The sequence below is a fragment of the Saimiri boliviensis genome, chromosome X (genome assembly GCF_048565385.1).
Source record: "Saimiri boliviensis isolate mSaiBol1 chromosome X, mSaiBol1.pri, whole genome shotgun sequence".
NCBI classification, from domain to species: domain Eukaryota; kingdom Metazoa; phylum Chordata; class Mammalia; order Primates; family Cebidae; genus Saimiri; species Saimiri boliviensis.
The window spans coordinates 60,917,976-60,935,818 of record NC_133470.1 but is presented as its reverse complement, the minus strand read 5'-3'; the positions used below and the strand labels follow the sequence as shown (position 1 = coordinate 60,935,818).

Here is a 17,843-nt window from a genome sequence, read left to right as displayed (position 1 = left end):
TTTGAATCTACACGAAAAATTATTTTTTTGGCAAAAGACATCATCAGTAAAGTTAAAAGACAAATAATAAACTTGGAAAATACGTTTGCAATGTATATATTAGACAAAGAACAATCAAAATATATGCTTTCTGTAAATCAATAGAAAGATAAACAACTCAAAATAAATATGGGCAAAGTATACAGACAAGTAATTCAAAAGGAGAGTTACAGATGGCTAATAGACGTTTGAAAAGATGTTCAGCCTCTGGCAATCAAGAAAAGGCAAACGAAAACAACCAACAGATACCGTCTTTCACTCATCACATTGGAACTCAAAGTCTGACTGTATCAAGAGTTGTCAAGAAGGTGAGCAAAACTGTTACTCTCATACACTGCTGGGAGGAGCACAGCCATTATGGATAGGATGGATAACATCCATTAACATGGAAAATGTGCATCCTCTATTATCCAGCAACGCCATTTATTAACATCTATCCTGAAGAAACTCCTGCACGTGTACACAAATGTTTATTGAATGGATGTTTATTGAAAGATTGTGTTAGCCACCACAATTAAGAAACAACCTCAAAGTTCATCAATGGGTGAATAGTTAAAGAAATCCTGATAAAAATCACACTGTTCAAAATTATATAACATTTTAAAAGAATAAGTTAGGACTTCTGCTTCTGGGAAGATGGAATGACATACTTTTCCCTGGTGTTCCCTCTAAAACACAACAAAAAGCCATGAGGATTATATATAAAATGAACACAGAAAGACTGGAGAGGAGGTGGAGAGAAGAATGTACACCTGCAAGAGACCTCAGGACTCAAGGAACAGCATGTGGTGAGTTCCCTGGATTTTTGTTTTGTCTCATATATCCCAGAGTTGAAGCTGAAAAAGTCTGCAACCTGAAAATATCAACGGGGCAGATTAAAAAAAAAAAAAAGCCTGCTCTCTTACCAAGATAGAAAATTTTACACACTAACTCTTTAGCCAAATACCACAGAAAAACATGTGGTTCCTTTCCCAACCCTACCAACAAAGGAGGGGTTGAAAACATATTTTTCCACCCTTGCTAAGCTGTATCCAGGTGCCCCAAATCTACCCAATAGGGTGAAGTCAGAGAAGGCTGAGCAGGCATCTGGGATAGACCTACTGGACAGAAAATCAGCAAGGGTATATAGGAACTCAACAACACTCTCAAACAACAGGATCTAATCTGACATTTATAGAACACCTCATCCAACAGCAGAAGAATATGCATCCTTTTCAAGTGCCCATGGAATACAAAACATGTTAGATATATCCTGTCCGATAAAACAAATGTTGACAAATTTAAAGTAATTGAAATAAAACAAAATGTATTCTGTGACCAAATTACAAATCAATAACAAAAAGATAACAAGAAAATGTCTGAAACTTGAAAAATAACAGACTTTTAGGTAACTCGTGGGTCAAAGATGAAATTTAAAATTTCATCTTTTATACAAATACATTGAACCATATGAAGATGAAAATACAACATAGCAAAATTTGTAAGATGCAACTAAAGCAATGCTTAAAAAGAAATTTATAGCTCAAATGCTTATACTAGAAAAGAAAAAAGGTCTCAAATCAATCTTTAAGATCCTACCTCAAGTAACTAGAACAAGAAGAGCAAAATAAAGCCAAAGAAAGCAAAAGGAAGAAAATAATAAAAATAACAGCAGAAATAGATGGAATAGAAAATAGAAAAATAGAGAAAATTAATGAAATAAAAAGCTGCTTCCTTGAAAAGATCAGTAAGATTGACAAACCTCTAGCAAGACATACAAATTGCTCATATCAAGAAGGAAATGAACATCACTACAGACCCTTCAGACATCAAATGGATGATAAGGGAATAGTGTGAACAATGCTACATGCTTTGACAACTTGGATAAAATAGACCAATTCCTTGAAAAATATAAACTTCCCAAATCTACCAAATATGAAACAGATGATTTGAATAGTCCTATAACTATTAAAAATAATGGAATGAATAATTTTAAAACTACTCCCTTTAAAATCTCCAGGCCCAGATGGTTTCAATGGAGAATTCTACAAATGTTTAAAGAATTCTATGCTGATTTTACACAGTCAGTGTCATCTGCCATGTTAACAAACTAATAGAAGAGAAATCACATGATCATATCAATGCAGAAAAAGCATTTGATATAAACACTTATTACTATAAGTTAAAAAATCTCTGAGAAATAGGACAAGAAGGGAACTTCCTTAACTTGATAAAGAGCATCTACATAAAACTTATACCATATATATATATATATATATATATATATATATATATATATATATTCTTTTTCCTGGATCAAGCAATATTAGACTTACACCTAATATTAAACTTAATGCTTGAAAGACTAAATGCTTTCCCCCTCAGATTGGAAAGAAGGCAAGGATCTCTGCTCTCACCACTGTTGTTCAACATAGTTTTGGAAGTTCTCACCAGTGTAGTAGGGCAAAAAAAAAAAAAGAAAAAAAGCATGTACATTATAAAAGAAAAAATAAAACTGCTCCTATTTGGAGATGGCATTATAGTCTACATAGAAAATCCCAAGGAATCTACAAAACAATTCCTGGAACTAATAAGTGAGCTCAGCAAGGTTGCAGGATGCAAGATAAGCAGCAAAAATAAATTGTATTTCTATATACTAGCAATGAACACATGGATGCTGAAATTAAAAATACAATACCGTTTACACTTGCTTAAAAACGAAATACTTAAGTGTAAATATAACAAGATGTGTATAGAGCTTATATACTGAAAACTACAAAATGCTGATGACAGAAATCAAAGAAGACCTAAAAAGAGAAAGAAATATGCCACATTCATGGATTAGAAGACTTAACATAGTAAAGATGGTAATTCTTCCTAAAGTTATGTATAGTTTTAGCTGAATCTCTATCAAAATTCCAGGAGGATATTTTAGACATAGACAAGTTTATTCCAAAATTTATGTGGAAAGGCAAAGAAACTAGAATAGCCAAAACAACTTTGAAAAGGGAGAACAAAGTGGGAGGAATCACTCTATCCAATTTCAAGAGTATTATGTAGCTACAATAATCAAGACTGTGGTATTGGTGGAGGGACAGACATACAGATCAATGGAACAGAGTAGAGAACCTAGAAATAGACCCACACAAATATGCCCAACTGATTTTCAACAAGGTACAAAAGCAATTCAATGGAAGAAAGACAGTCCTTTTGAATGGTGCTGGAGCAACTGAACATAGATGAAAAAATGAACTTTGACCTATGTAGTGGGCTGAATGGTATCCTCCCAAAAGATATGTCCACGTTCTGATTCCCAGAACCTAGGGATGTTGCCTTATTTGGAAGATGAACTTTTGCAGTATAATTAAGATGAGGAGATCATTCTGGATTCAAGTGAGTGCTAAATTCAATGACAAGTATCCTTATAAGATGGATACACAGAGGAGATGATGATGTGAAGATAGAGGTGGAGATTGCAGTGACATGGCCATAAGCCAAGGAGTACTGGCAGCCAGCAGAAGCGGGATTAGGCAAGGAAGCATCCTCTCCTAGAACCTCCACAGGGAGTGCAACCCTGCCCACACCTTGAGTTCAGACTTCTGGCCTCTACAATCATGAGAGAATACACTCTGTTATTTAAAGTTACCAAGTTTACAGTTACTTGTTATGACAGCCTCAGAAAATGATATGACCTGTCTCACACCTTATACCAAAAAAATCAACAAAATGGATCAGAAACTTAAATGTAAAATTATACAACTTTTAGGAAAAAACAGGAAAGTGTTTGGAATCTAAAGCTAGCTATATAAGCCAGACCTTATACTTGACAATCAAAACATATCTAAAAATAGAAAATTGACAAATTGGACTTCATCAAAGTTAGCAACTTTTGTTCTGTGGAGTCCCTGTTAAGAGGATGAGAAAAAGCTTCAGACCAAGAGAAAATATTTGCAAACCATATGTCTGACAAAGGACTGGTATCTAAAATGTATAAAGAACTGTCAAAACTCAACAGTTAAAAATTCAAACAACTAAACTAGAAAATGGGCTAAAGACATAAACAGACAATTCACTGAAGAAGATATATGGATGACAAAGAAGCTCATGAAACAATGTTCAACATCACTAATCTTACAGGAAGGCAAATTGAAACCAGAATGAGATACTACTTCACACCTAGAAGAACAGCTAAAAGGGAAAACAGTGAGAACACCAAATGATGATGAGGATGCCAAGAAACTGGAATCCTCATACACTGCTGGTGGGAATGTGAAATGGTACAGCCACTCTGGAAAGCAGTTTGTCATTTTTTTTTTTTTTTTTGAGATGGAGTTTCGCTCTTGCTACCCAGGCTAGAGTGCAATGGTGCAATCTCGGCTCACCGCAACCTCCAGCTCCTGGGTTCAGGCAATTCTTCTGCCTCAGCCTCCTGAGTAGCTGGGATTACAGGCACGTGCCATCATGCCCAGCTAATTTTTTGTATTTTTAGTAGAGACGGGGTTTCACCATGTTGACCAGGATGGTCTCGATCTCTTGACCTCGTGATCCACCCACCTCGGCCTCCCAAAGTGCTGGGATTACAGGCCTGAGCCACTGCGCCCGGCCCAGTTTTTGTTTCTTTTTTTCAAACTAAACATGCAATTACCATATGACCCAGCAATTGCACTTTTGGGCATTTACCCCAGAGAGTTGAAAACTTATTTCCACATAAAAACCTGTTATGTGAGTGTTTGTAGCAGCATTACTTATACTAGCTCCAAACTGGGAACAACTCACATGCCCTTCACTAGATGAATGGATAAATGGTGTGTGGTACATCCATGCCATGGAAGACTACTCAGCAATAAAAAGGAACAGATTACTGGGAAAGGAGTGGGGGCAGACTAGACTGTTTTGCTTATCCTGTCTTCATCTAACCCTATGTCACCAACCCTGTGGCCATAGGACCCAGCTCACAGGTCCCCTGCCCTTGAGCCTCAAAGAGGTGGCTACTGAGCCTCCTAATTTGGAAACAGGCCCACTAGCAATTGAGACTACCTTTGAGGTATGGAAGAAACACCTGGGAGAACCAGTGCCCCCATGACTGAACCTACCCACTGTGGCCGATGACAAATAATACACAAAGTTCAGTCCATACCAATTAATGCAGCAATGGTTTCCATAAGATTCAAGTCAACAAATTGTTGTGCAAGTTTCAATACTGGAGGCAGCAAAGGCCTTGCCGTCCTGACCTGAAAACACAGCAGCAGTTGAGCCTCTTTAGGGGAAATTGCGAACAGCAGGTATGAATAACAATTGGTTACCTACATCCAACTGTGCCTGGCTGAGGCAAACTCACTAGAAAGGCCCCAGAGAGTACATCCATTCAGTCATTTAGCCATTCACAATTTACTGGACACCTACTGTGTGCCAGTTACTGTTCTAGGCAGTATAGCAGTGAACAGAACAAAGTCCCTGCCCTCATGGAGCTCCGATTCTAGTGGGAGAGACAATGATGAGCAAGAGAAATAAATAAATTACATGTCAGACAGTATTAAGTGCTAGGAAGAAAAAACAGCATGGATGGAGGATACAAGGTGTTGAGGGCTGGGGGTTGGAATTTTAGAAATGGTGGCCAGAGAAGATAACAAACTGAGAAGGTAACAAACTGAAACATACTGAAAAGGTAACAAACATTCCAGTGGAGATGTGAAGGAAGTGAGGGAGCCAACTACAAAGATATCTAGTTGTTCTGGACATTTTCCATTTGTCTGTCCACATATTCTCCACCCTTCTCCACCCAGCTTGTACCCTGGTAGGCTGACCTGTGCAGACGGCATCAACAGGCTCCCTTGCCCTCTGGCTTCGGGTTAGATTTGACCAATGGGAAGCACCTGCAAAGAGACCAGAAGAGAAAGGAAAAGTGAGATTGGGATATTTATTCATCCACTCTCTGTGTTCAGGGTCACCATGACTTGGTGGCATCCCTCTGCAAGACCATAGCTCCTATCAGGTGGTTCTCTCCACACAGCAACCCTTCCCCAGTTTTCACGACCACTCCCTCCAGGGATCCTTCCTGACATACTGAGAATAAGCATTCCAGGCAGAAAAGCAAGAACAATGTTCCTGGCAAGCTTAAAGAATGATCAGGAGGCTAATGTGGCTGGAATGGAGAGGTGGACGAAGGGATTTGTAGGAGATCATATCAAGGAGGCAAGGGAGACCCGATTATGCAGGACCTTGTGGACTACTATAAAGATTTTGGCTTTAAATCTGAGTGAGATGGGGAGCAAGTGGAGGATGTTGAGCAGAACACTGACATGCTCACACTATGTTTTCACAGCATCACTGTGGCAGACTGGTGACAGGGATACTACAATAATCCAGGCCAGAGATGATGATAGCTTGGACTAGGGTGATAGCAGTGGAGGTGGTAGGCAGTGGTCAGATTCTGAATAGATTTTGAAGGCGATGAAGAAAAATCCTGTTTCACTGCAATGACCAGGGCAAAAGGCCAAACTAAAGACCAGCAACTTGTCCCTCAGTGTGTCATTGCGTACGACTGAAAGTTCTGTTACGCAGCAAGATTTCAGAAGGGCCTGCATGCAGCAGGATAATCCTAATACCCTATTATTTGTGTGGGACACAAAACTCCGGGCCAAGGTCCAACCCAAAAGGTTTCTAGACTGTTCCTGACACCAGAACAATTCCAGAAAACGATTATCATGGGTTTTCTAGCCAACCTACCACACCCCATAGCCGTATCTCCATGGGGTGGTGCTGGGCGCCATTTTTTCCCCTTCTCTAAATCCTTTATTGGCTCCAGCCACTCTACCTCCATTGGCTCCTCCATGAGGTGGCTTAACCATGTCACATCAGAAATCTGGAAAACACTGTCCACATCCTGTCCTGTCCATACATTCTGCCCTCTACTCACTGACTCACAGGTTGACACCAGACAGAACACATCCAACCACTGAGCAGATAGGGACGTGAGTCACACAGGCAGTTAGAACAGAGTGTGGGCAACATCTCAAAGGTGCCAATAGTTTGATAAGGGTTTTACAGTTTTCCTGGGAAAACAGGCAACTGTCAGTCATATGCAGGTTATTGAAAGGGAAGAAAAAACTGAAAACTTTGGCCCCATTGGCCCATAGGCCGAAAGCCCCCAGCTTGAAATATCTCCTGGGAGCAAAATTACCCTGGCGTTTTTTGGTGCACAGTGTTGATTCTCAGAATAAGACTGTTGCTTCATAGTCACAAACCCCCTCCCCGCCCCAGCAAAGGCACCAAGCTGGAAACTGGAGAACAGCACATGATTCTGAGGGCTCATTCCAAAGCCAGGAAAAACTGATGGTATTTTGTTTATGTTCGAAGAAATCAATCCAAAGAGATCAGCCCCACAGCCAAAGTCAGCAAGACTGGAGAGCAAACTGCTGCCAACCTCTGGGTCCTGGCCCACTCATCAAGGGGAGAGGATGACCTGCATTGGAATCTGAGATCCAAGACTTTCAAGCTGTGTGCCCTTGGGCAAGATTTTTAACCCTCCTTAGGACCTCAATTTTCTAATCTGTAAAATAGGGCTAATACCTACCTCATAGAGTTGCAGTAAGGATCAAATGCACTCTTGTGTGTCTGGCATAGCCCCTGAGATACTAGCTGCTCAGTGTGTGTTAGTTCTCTTCTAGTGCCCACCTTTCTTTGGCAAGAGCCAGGCCAGTGGTGTGAAGCAACTCTGGGGTTCCAGTGGTCCCTGGTGCCCTTGAGAAGAACTCTGTGAGGGATTCTCCAGCTTTTGCATGCCAGTGCTGCTTTCTGCTCTTTACTAAAAGGGCATCCTCGGGTGGCTGGCATTTGATCCCAGCAGGACATGGTTCCATGCACAGCTTGGCACCAAAGGGCACTCATTGCCTATTAATTAACTGTACATTCAGCTGACCTGCCAAAGCTGATTTCATTTCCACAACCCCAAATGTTTTCTTATTCCACTCCAACATACCTGAATCCCTTATGTATGTGAATCACTAATGCAGACCTTCGCTCCACCCCCCGCCCTGCTCTCGTTCTCTTTTGTCCTCTCAGCCTCTCCTCTCTTCTCCATGCTGCTCCCTCTGCCTGTCCCCTGCCTTAGCTCCTTCTCTTTCCTAGCTCTTCCACAAACCTTCATCCAAAGACAGTATTTGTAGGGAGAGGGCAGGTAAAAGTGGCTCAAGTAGATCCATGGTGAGGTTTGAAAGAGACCATTTTACTTCCTCTTTGCCCTGCCATACCAGCCCACCCCCAGCCCCACTTTCTTGTCCATTCACACTGGGCTGGGCAATGGAATTGCAGAGCAAAACAAGTCACGATCACTGCCCTCAGAGAACTCAGTCTTGTGGGAGAGAGTTGCAGTCCCATGGTGTATATGAAGAGCTGGATGGACAGGAGCGGTGGCTCATGCCTGTAATCCCAGCCCTTTGGGAGGTCAAGGTGAGAAGATCTCTTGAGATCAGGAGTTCGAGACCAGCCTGGGCAACAGAGCAAGAACCTTTCTCTACAAAAAAAGAGGAAAGTTGTTGTTTTTTTTTTTAATTAGCCAGGCATAGAGGCACATCTGTGTTCCCAGCTACTTGGGAGGCTGAGGCGAGAGGCTTATTTGAGCCCAGGAGGTCAAGACTGCAGTCAGCTGTGATGGCACCACTGCACTCCAGCCTGGGTAACAGAGTGAGAGCTGGAGAGGAGGGTGTACAGAGGTGGGAAGGCATCTGCCTGTCTCTGAGGGGTTGCAGAAAGCTTTACAAAATGCAGGAGACTTGCAATGGGCCTTGACGCCCTAGTGAGATTTTCCAAATAGAAAGAGGGTCAAAGGGCATTCCAGGGGTGGCGATGGTACGGAAGAGAAAGGCAGTATGCGTTTGGGGTTCTGTGTAGCCACACAGTAAAGTCTGAGAGACGGATAAACCATGAGCCTGGAAAGGGGAACGAGGAGCCAGCTCACTAAGGATGTGTCAGGTTGATGGAAAGCTGGATCGCATGGGGTGAGAATGCAAAATTAAGAAGTTTGGGCTTGTTGAATGTTGGAAAAGGACACAATGAAAGTCATGTTTTAAAAAGAAAATTCTGGCAGGCAGAGAGACCAAAAGCAGAAAGGAGGCCAGTAAGGAGATTGCTGCAGTGATCCTGGCACAAACTGGAGTCCTGAAACAGGATGCTGACCATGGGAATAGAAACGAGGAGGCAGAGAAGAGACACCACTGGGGCCTGTTTTCTCTACCTCTGGCCTTTATCCTGGAGCTGTTTGGCAACTTTCCCAACACCTCCCTTGACAACCTTGATGGAACCTGGGCCATTTTTTTGTTTTTCGTTGTTCTCCACTATGTTCTCAGCGTGCACTGCACATGAGGATGTGCAGTAAGTGTTGATGAAATTAACAAATTGGGCTGGGTGCAGTGGCTCATGCCTGTAATTCCTGCACTTTGGGAGGCCAAGGCGGGAGGACCACCCCTTGAGGCCAGGAGTTGAAGACCAGCCTGGGCAACGAAGAAAGACCTCCATCTCTACAAAAGTTGTTTTAAAAACATCGATATACTGACTCATTCATTCATACAACCAGTGCCTACTGAGCGCTACCCTTGGTGCTGAGGATAGAAAGGTGAACAAAACTTGGGCAATATGCATTTTTACCTCAGCCAGCCTTAGCTGTGTGGGCGGGAAAGGTGATCTTGAGATGGAGGCTGAAAGTCCAGAATGCCTCGCCTTCCGTAACTACCGAGGTGCCCCTTCCCAGCAAGGGGAACTTACAAGCTAAATGCTGAATTGAAAATTCATTCATTCATTCTTTCATTCATTCATTCATCCAACCAACACTTGGATAGCACATAAAACTTATTGAAGCACTTTCTCAGACATTATCTTGCTGAAGTTGGGCTGCGAGGAGAGGAAGGTGGGGGTGGGGGCTGAAAATTGGGGCCTGAAAGGTTTCCGCCGAGCTCTGCTGGGTCTGAGCAGACAGGCCCTAGCAGACAGTCTCCTGGGATTGGGGCGGGGCGGTGGGGGGCGGGGGGGTCTGGTGTGAATGGAAATATGCGCCACATGGCCTGAATTGCAGGGCCGACCTCAGGCTCCCACAGCTCGAAACACTTCCAGATGGATTTATTTATAACTCCCAAACCAGAGGCAGCACTCGGCTGCTTTTCCTTACTCCCCTCCCCACTCCTGGAGCAAGGCTTGGCCGCCCCTCTCCACTCCGGAAACCAGCGGGAGACTGGGAATGTGCAGCCCCGGAGCCGCGGCCGCAGCCACAGCTTGGGCTCCTGGTCACCGCCTGTCCAGTAGGTGGCAACAGCAGCTCACCGTGTGGGTGTGCCTGTGGAGTCTGGCCAGATTCCTGCCACCTGGCCCATCTGGGCTCTCACAGGACGGCTGCTAAATGGGCAGTGCAAGTCAGGCACATTCCCTCTGGCAAGTCTCCGTTCCAGATCTTCCTCCACTTCATAAAGCCACAGTCACACCCATGTCTTCCCATTCTCTGTCTCCAGGACATTCCTAGCCCCTCCCTTCCACCATCTCCCACAGGATACTGCTGCTCACTGCTGCCACAGGCTTCGGACTCTGACATTTTCCAAAGCAGGAAACCGAAGCTCAGAGAGGTTGAGCAACCTATCCAAGGTGACACAGCAAGTTAAATAACAGACAGAAGTTGAAAATCCAAGCTCTGCCCCTGATACTAATGCCTTCTAAACCTGTTTCCTCATGTGTGAAGTGGGACTAATGCCAGGCAGTGTAGTTAGAAGTGATGGCTCTGGAGTGGCTCTGCATAGAGCTCATGATGGTTTTGTCATTTACTAGCTGAGTGACCTTCCATGAGTCACTCTTCCTCTCCCAACTCAAGTTTATTTAATCTTTCTTTTAAGGATTAAAGAGATAATGAATTTAAATGGCTTATCATAGGGTCTGTCTGGCCCTCAATACAGAGTAACAACTATGATAGTTTATTGTTCAGTTGAATCATTATGGAGCTCACAGTCCCCATCTCTTGATGAGATTGGGAGCATTCAGGGTGTTATAGACATAGATCCATTTCTCAAGATATGGGCCAGGCCCCACACAACATCACCTTCTGACTCCTCACACATAGAGAGAAGTAAACTTGGGCCTGGAGAGATTAAGTGACTTGCATAAGGCCATACTTGTAGGAATAGAGGAGAGAGTTGAACTCAGTTCTAGGTGGTTTAGCCCACCCAGCTGAACCTGAGCATTTTGGTGGCCCTAAGCAGGGCTGTGGACACATGAAACCTGGAGGAACCTAGTGGTCCTAGGGCTGAGTCCTACCTACCTCCCTCTGTCCTAGTCATGGCTTGAACTGGTGGTGGCTAGAAGGGACAGGGTAGCAAAGAAAGCTGACAAAAGCTCCAGAGTGAAACTTCCAGATGTACATATCTGCTGCTTATAAATCCTTGTTGCCCTCAAAAGTTACTCGGAACCAAAATATGACAAGCCCACTTCTCTGCCTTCAAAAGTCCGGACAAATTTTCCTGCAGCTGTTCAGCAACACATGACACCAGATTTCTGCTTCAGTGGGAGTCTTTGGCACTCACATTCCTTTCTGCTTGCTGCTGTGCAATTAAACACACATAATTTCGCCATGTTTTCCCATCCCGCACCACACGTCAGTACCACCAGTGACAGCATGAGGGAATAGCACAGTCTCTGTGCACATATGGACAAGGGAACCAGCAGGCACCTCTGTCAGTTGAACGTGACTCACCAAATGGGTTCTGAATCCCATCAGCAATTAGGCTCTATTTATCTGTATTTCCCTCATCTTACCAATGGGCTGCCCAGGATGCTCAGAATTCCTGATAGTCCAAGAATAAGTGCGGTTATTTGGTAAATGCCCAGCACACAATGAGCATTTAATAAATGCTCAATCTCTATCCAAACAAAACTAAGTCTTGGAGTTTGTAGACAAACTGCACCAGAGAGCCACAGGGGTAGCTCCTCTCTGCTTCCAGCATTGATGCTTAGGAAAGTTTCCTCATGGAACAAAGGCTTTGGCTCTTACCACGGAGACTGCAAGATCTACAGCTCCAGTACTACTGGATAGACTCTCTGAGCCGTGGTTTCCTTATCTGTGATATACGAACAATATTACCTATCACGCAAAGTTGCTCTGAGGCATCTAACATCGAGTCGGGTATATGGTACTTTCTCAACAGATACTACATTTATAAAGCTTTATCTTTAAGCAAAAGTAAATTCTAACATAGTCTAGAATCATCTAGAGTAAAATTGTTTCTTCTCTCAATATTGATCAAGCATCTACTATGTCCATAGCAGCATAAGAGAAACAAAACAAATTCAAAATAAAGTTTCTTTCCTTCAAGAGACTGTGATATAATTGGAAACTTAGGCAGATGTGAAATATTTCAGATAACTCAAATGCCTTTAGGAGCCAGGCAGGTGCTATAGATGAGTGAATGAGGCTGATGTAAGACAATAAGGAGCAGTGGGGACTGTGTCTAGCTAGAGAGCACATACTCCAACTAAAGTGGAAGCTGCCAGCCCACCACGCCAATTAGCTAACTACTGTTCTGGGAAAATACAGATCCAGTATTACCAGATTTTTCTGTTTTTCAAAGAAGCTAGATATCTAGATTGTATGGAAAGATTACTAATTGCTACATGTTAGCATATAGTTTAAAAAGAAACAAACCGGGCTGGGCGCAGTGGCTCACGCCTATAATCCCAGCACTTTGGGAGGCCAAGGCGGGTGGATCACGAGGTCAAGAGATCGAGACCATCTTGGTCAGCAAGGTGAAACCCCGTCTCTACTAAAAATACAAAAATTAGCCGGGCATGGTGGTGCACGCCTGTAGTCCCAGCTACTCGGGAGGCTGAGGCAGGAGAATTGCTTGAACCCAGGAGGCGGAGGTTGCGGTGAGCCGAGATTGTGCCATTGCACTCCAGCCTGGGTAACAACAGAGAAACTCCGTCTCAAAACAAAACAAAACAAAACAAAACAAACCACATTCAGACTAAACAAAACATACCTGTGGGCATTATTTGGACCACCAGCCACCAGTTTGCAACCTCTCCATAATGGCAGATGATAAATTTGTCAAAATAAGTTCTACTGACAAGTCCTAGGCACATACAGAGAAGGACATGAGTCCCTTGGGCTGGAATGATCTGGAAAGTTTTCCTCAAGATGAGCCTACCTCAAGGTAGGATTCAGACTGGGCCCCAAAGTACGGGTGTGAATTTGATAGGCAGAAAGGAGGAGCAAAGTGCTTTGGGCAAGATTGAAGGTAGAAACACAAATGTAGTCAGAGCTCACAAATGTGAAAAGATCGGTCTGGTTGTTAAGGCTTCTTGCGGGGAGGGGCAACTTCTGGCCATTCAGTAGGTCTCAGTGGAGGAGGTTTCTCATGATCAGAATTAGGTATCTGAGTGTGGAAGAAACAAGGGAAGATGGGGAACTATTATTTCGAGAGTCGGCTTCTGAGGAGCCAGTCAGAGGGAAATAGTAAACACAGACAGACAGATGCCTCATTGGCAGGGGTGGGAAAAGTACATTTTAGTTAAGTCCAGGGCCATTTCTAGAATAAAGCAATGTAAAAGTCTGTGAGAAGAACATATAAATAGTACATGATCCAAGCTGCTGACTAGAAACAGGTCCAGAAGGTAAGAATAGGTAAAACACAGCACAGTGGAATCAGCCATGTTGGAAAAGAGGGCTCTGGCCCCGTATAAGCATGTGGAAAGGAAGTAAAAAGCCAGGAATACACAAAAATCTTGGAAAGTATTTTTAAAACACTTTAGTAAGAACATAGGTAAAATAGATGTCCATGATTAAAAACTTCAGGGTTTAGAAGGCATTCCCCTACAAAGCTGTCTGACCAGCTGGATAAATGACTAAAAGGGGCATCTTACTCCAAAGGGGAGAGCACACAGAGACATGTGGCAATGCAGGGGTCAGGGAGAATTCCATAGGCCCACACCAGATTTTGTGACCATTAAAATGACAGGTGAGGCAGGAAAAGGTCATGGATAAGCCGGGCGCGGTGGCTCAAGCCTGTAATCCCAGCACATTGGGAGGCCGAGGCGGGTGGATCACGAGGTCGAGAGATCGAGACCATCCTGGTCAACATGGTGAAACCCCATCTCTGCTAAAAGTGCAAAAAATTAGCTGGGCATGGTGGCACGTGCCTGTAATCCCAGCTACTCAGGAGGCTGAGGCAGGAGAATTGCCTGAGCCCAGGAGGCGGAGGTTGCGGTGAGCCGAGATCGCGCCATTGCACTCCAGCCTGGGTAACAAGGGCGAAACTCCGTCTCAAAAAAAAAAAAAAAGAAAAGGTCATGGAAAAAGCACAAGGGTGGTAGGCAGGATTACAGCCCCTACAACGATGTCCACACCCTCACCCCTGGAACCTGTGAGTGTGTTCAGTAACATGGCAAAGGGGATTAAGGTTCGCAGGTGGAGTTAAAGTTACTTATCAGCTGACATTGACTGAGATGGGGCGATGCTGCCCATCTCATATGGGAGGGCACAATGTAAACACGAGGGTTTTTGTAAAGTGAAAACAGGAGGCCGGAGAGTCGGTGTCAGAGAAGGAAATGTATAGAAGCAGAATCAGAGTGATGAGATGTGAGAAAGACTCAAATGGCCACTTTTGGTTTTGAAGCCAAGGAACGCAGGCAGCCGCTACAAGCTGAAAAAGGCAAAGAAACGGATTGTCCCATAGAGACCTAAGAAGGAATGCAGCACTGCCACCATCTTGATTTTAGTTCAGTGACAACTATCTCAGACTTCTGGCCTCCAGAACCATAAGATAATAAATTTGTGTTGTTTTAAGCCACTGAATTTCTGGCAATGTGTTACAGCAGCAATAGGATACTAATACAATTGGCTTTGGACTCAGCTTACCTGGCTCACTGTATATCAGTACTTGACCTTAGTCTAGTCATTTAACTGCTCTCAGCATCAGTATCCTTATCTGTAAAATGGAGACTACAATACCTTTACTTCACAGAGTTGAGGTGAAGAGCATCTGTAATGACGAACATAAAGGGATAGCACAGCCCGGCACAGAGAAGGTGCCAGGCAATAGTCTTTTCTTTCCTTCAATGTATTTGATGAGATCATAATTCATACTTAGGACCAGTGGTTTTCTGGTAAATGTTTAGCAACCAGCTCTCAAAAAAATGCACAAATGTATATATAAATATACACATATATACATAGGTTCATTATAAATTTACTTATATAAGAATGTGAAGTGTTCAATTTACAGATAATACTGAAATATATAATACTCCCTATTATAAATTCCATATGGCCAATGGATTCTCCCATAGCGCTTTCACTGATTTTCCTGAACACATATGGATGGCCAATCTATAGCTGCAACAGAAGAGCAAGTGTAGCTCTTAAATGAATGATGGTTGACGTTTTCATTTATGTTAATGAGTAAGAAGAAACTGAAATAATCAAGAAGTATTGGAACTTGACTAATTCACCATGATGTGAACAACTTCTTTGCTGAATCGGATAATGGTTTCTACATACTGGAAGCATTATTTCCTCAATGGTGCTAGTTAGAAAGTAGCAGCAATAAACATGACACACTTTTAAGTTTAATGTAAATTGTTAGCATTTTCTGACACTTTTTAAAGCATAGAGTACAATGTGCAAAACAATAATCAAGCCCCGATTTGTAGCGTTTTTAAATTCCCATGATGTAGATACTCCCACCTTGGCCTATTTCAAGCTACCAAAGTGACATCACTCAACATGGACTGGGAAAAGATGCAGAATAGTACACCATTCAGATGCAAGGAAATGGGAATAAGCTCAAAGCATAGATCATAGTGAGTGTAGTAAGAGAATTACGAAGTGGTAAGTTGTATTTATTACCTTTGATTTTAATATAATCCATTTAATTGTAGGTTTAGATAATTTAATGTTTTAAATTTTTTTTTTTAATTTGAGATAATTTTGGGCTTATAGAAGAGTTGTTGAAACAGTATAGTTTCTGTGTACTCTTTACCCAGCTTCCCCTTATGCTGACATCTTACATAATTATAAACCATTGACTGAAATTTACCTTGGTACAACATTAACTAAGGTACAAATTAATTGGAGTTCACCAGCTTTTCTACTGAAGTCCTTCTTACATTCTAGGATCCAATCCAGGACCCCATATTGTATTTAGTTGGTTATTTATTTTCTAGAATGTCTCTCACTTTCAGTTTGTCTTCTGTTTTCTCATATAATTTAATTTTTAATGAAGGCTGTGTTTAACAACTGGCTCACAGGTTTCCCAAATACTTAACAATTGGTTCTTTCAAACTCCTACAAGCCAGCCCCAGCACACCACTCTAAGTAAAATTGACAAACAATTCATTCACGGTTTTTCCCCCATTAATTTCACAAATATTTATGGAGCGCCCTCTAGGGGCTAGTGCTGGGGATATAGAGATGACCAAAACACAGTCCTTGCCTGAGAAAATCAGAGATTAGGGGAGGTGACAGGGCAGTAGCAGACAATGCCTGTAGAGCGATGGATATGATAGAGGGTATAGAATGTGGTGGAACACTCAGAGGTGGGAGAGATCAAACCTGCCTGAGGAAGTCAAGGAGAACATCAAGGATGAACAAGAGCTCCCCAGGTCAGACACAAGGAGGTTGAGGGAGGCTTCTCATGTAAGATGACAATGTGAATCTTGATGCATGAGTGGGAATGAGCCAGTCAGTTGAGGAAGCAGGAGGAACAACAGTCACCCATTTATTCCTTCATTTATTAAGCATTTATTAGGTATCAATTCCATATTGCACTCTGGAGATGCCCAAACAGGTAATGAATAAGAGCACTCCAGTGTGACTGGTGATGGTGTCTGAGCTATCTTGAAAGATGACATGGTGTTTGCATATGTGAAGGTGGTGTCATGAATGAACATGGAACATGAGGGCACTGAATATAGATCAGCAGTGGACCCCACGGCCAGACACCTCCTCCCTTAGAGTGCAGAAAGGTGAGGGGGCAGCTGAAAGGCCACTGAACATCGTTTAACCTAGAGCAACCAACAGGTTTTGCCAGAGGACAACTGATGCCAGAACCTTCCTACTCAGGTGCCACATGTTCATAGCCCCCTTCTCCCCAGCCCTTCACACTAGACCTCCATGTAAAGACCCCCAGAACTACACTGAGCAACTAATCCCTGCCTTGGGCAGAAGGATGAGGTGGTAATGATATGGTGTCATGGGCCAACTTTCGACAGAGGTCCTTGACCTGAGACCAAGACGTCCTAGAAAAGTGTCAGTGTTCCTTCCTCAGATGCCTTCTCTGACCATAAACGAAAGCAACCCCAACACATACACACCCCAGCCATTCTCTATCCCATTATACTGCTTTATTTTCTTCATAACACTTATCGCTATCTGAATAAGTGCTAATAAGTGCTATTTAGATATCTGCTTATTTTTGCCAGTCTCCTTCCATTACAATTTAAGCTCCTCAACTGTAGAAACCCTTGTCTATCTTGTCATCAGTATATCTCTAGCTCCCAGCTCAGGGCCTGGCCTTTAAAAGTATTTGTGAAATATTTGTAGAATAGATAACTAAATGAACAGATGAATGAATGCTTCTACTCATATTTGACAGTTGCACTCCTAATCCACTGTGGTCCAAATTTTGCCCTCCATTTTAAGTTTGTTGCATATTCCTTCAGTACCTTGACTTAGAACTTGAACCTTACAAGGAGGACCAACACTAACATGCATGAAATTCAGAATGCTCCTGTTGGAACTATTGTGATAACGCAAAAGATAACAACAACTAACATTTGTTGTGCTAAGGGCCAGC

At 42.8% G+C, this 17,843-nt stretch overlaps 1 protein-coding gene across 1 annotated transcript in view; it reads right to left on the bottom strand.

Annotated features, from left to right (window-relative positions):
* Positions 1-17,843, bottom strand: part of NHSL2 (NHS like 2) — a 248,776-nt gene that overhangs the window by 139,230 nt on the left and 91,703 nt on the right. The window contains exon 2 of the mRNA XM_074391392.1: positions 5,823-5,891. Coding sequence (XP_074247493.1) covers positions 5,823-5,891 — 69 coding nt within the window. The remainder of the gene's footprint in view (positions 1-5,822; positions 5,892-17,843) is intronic.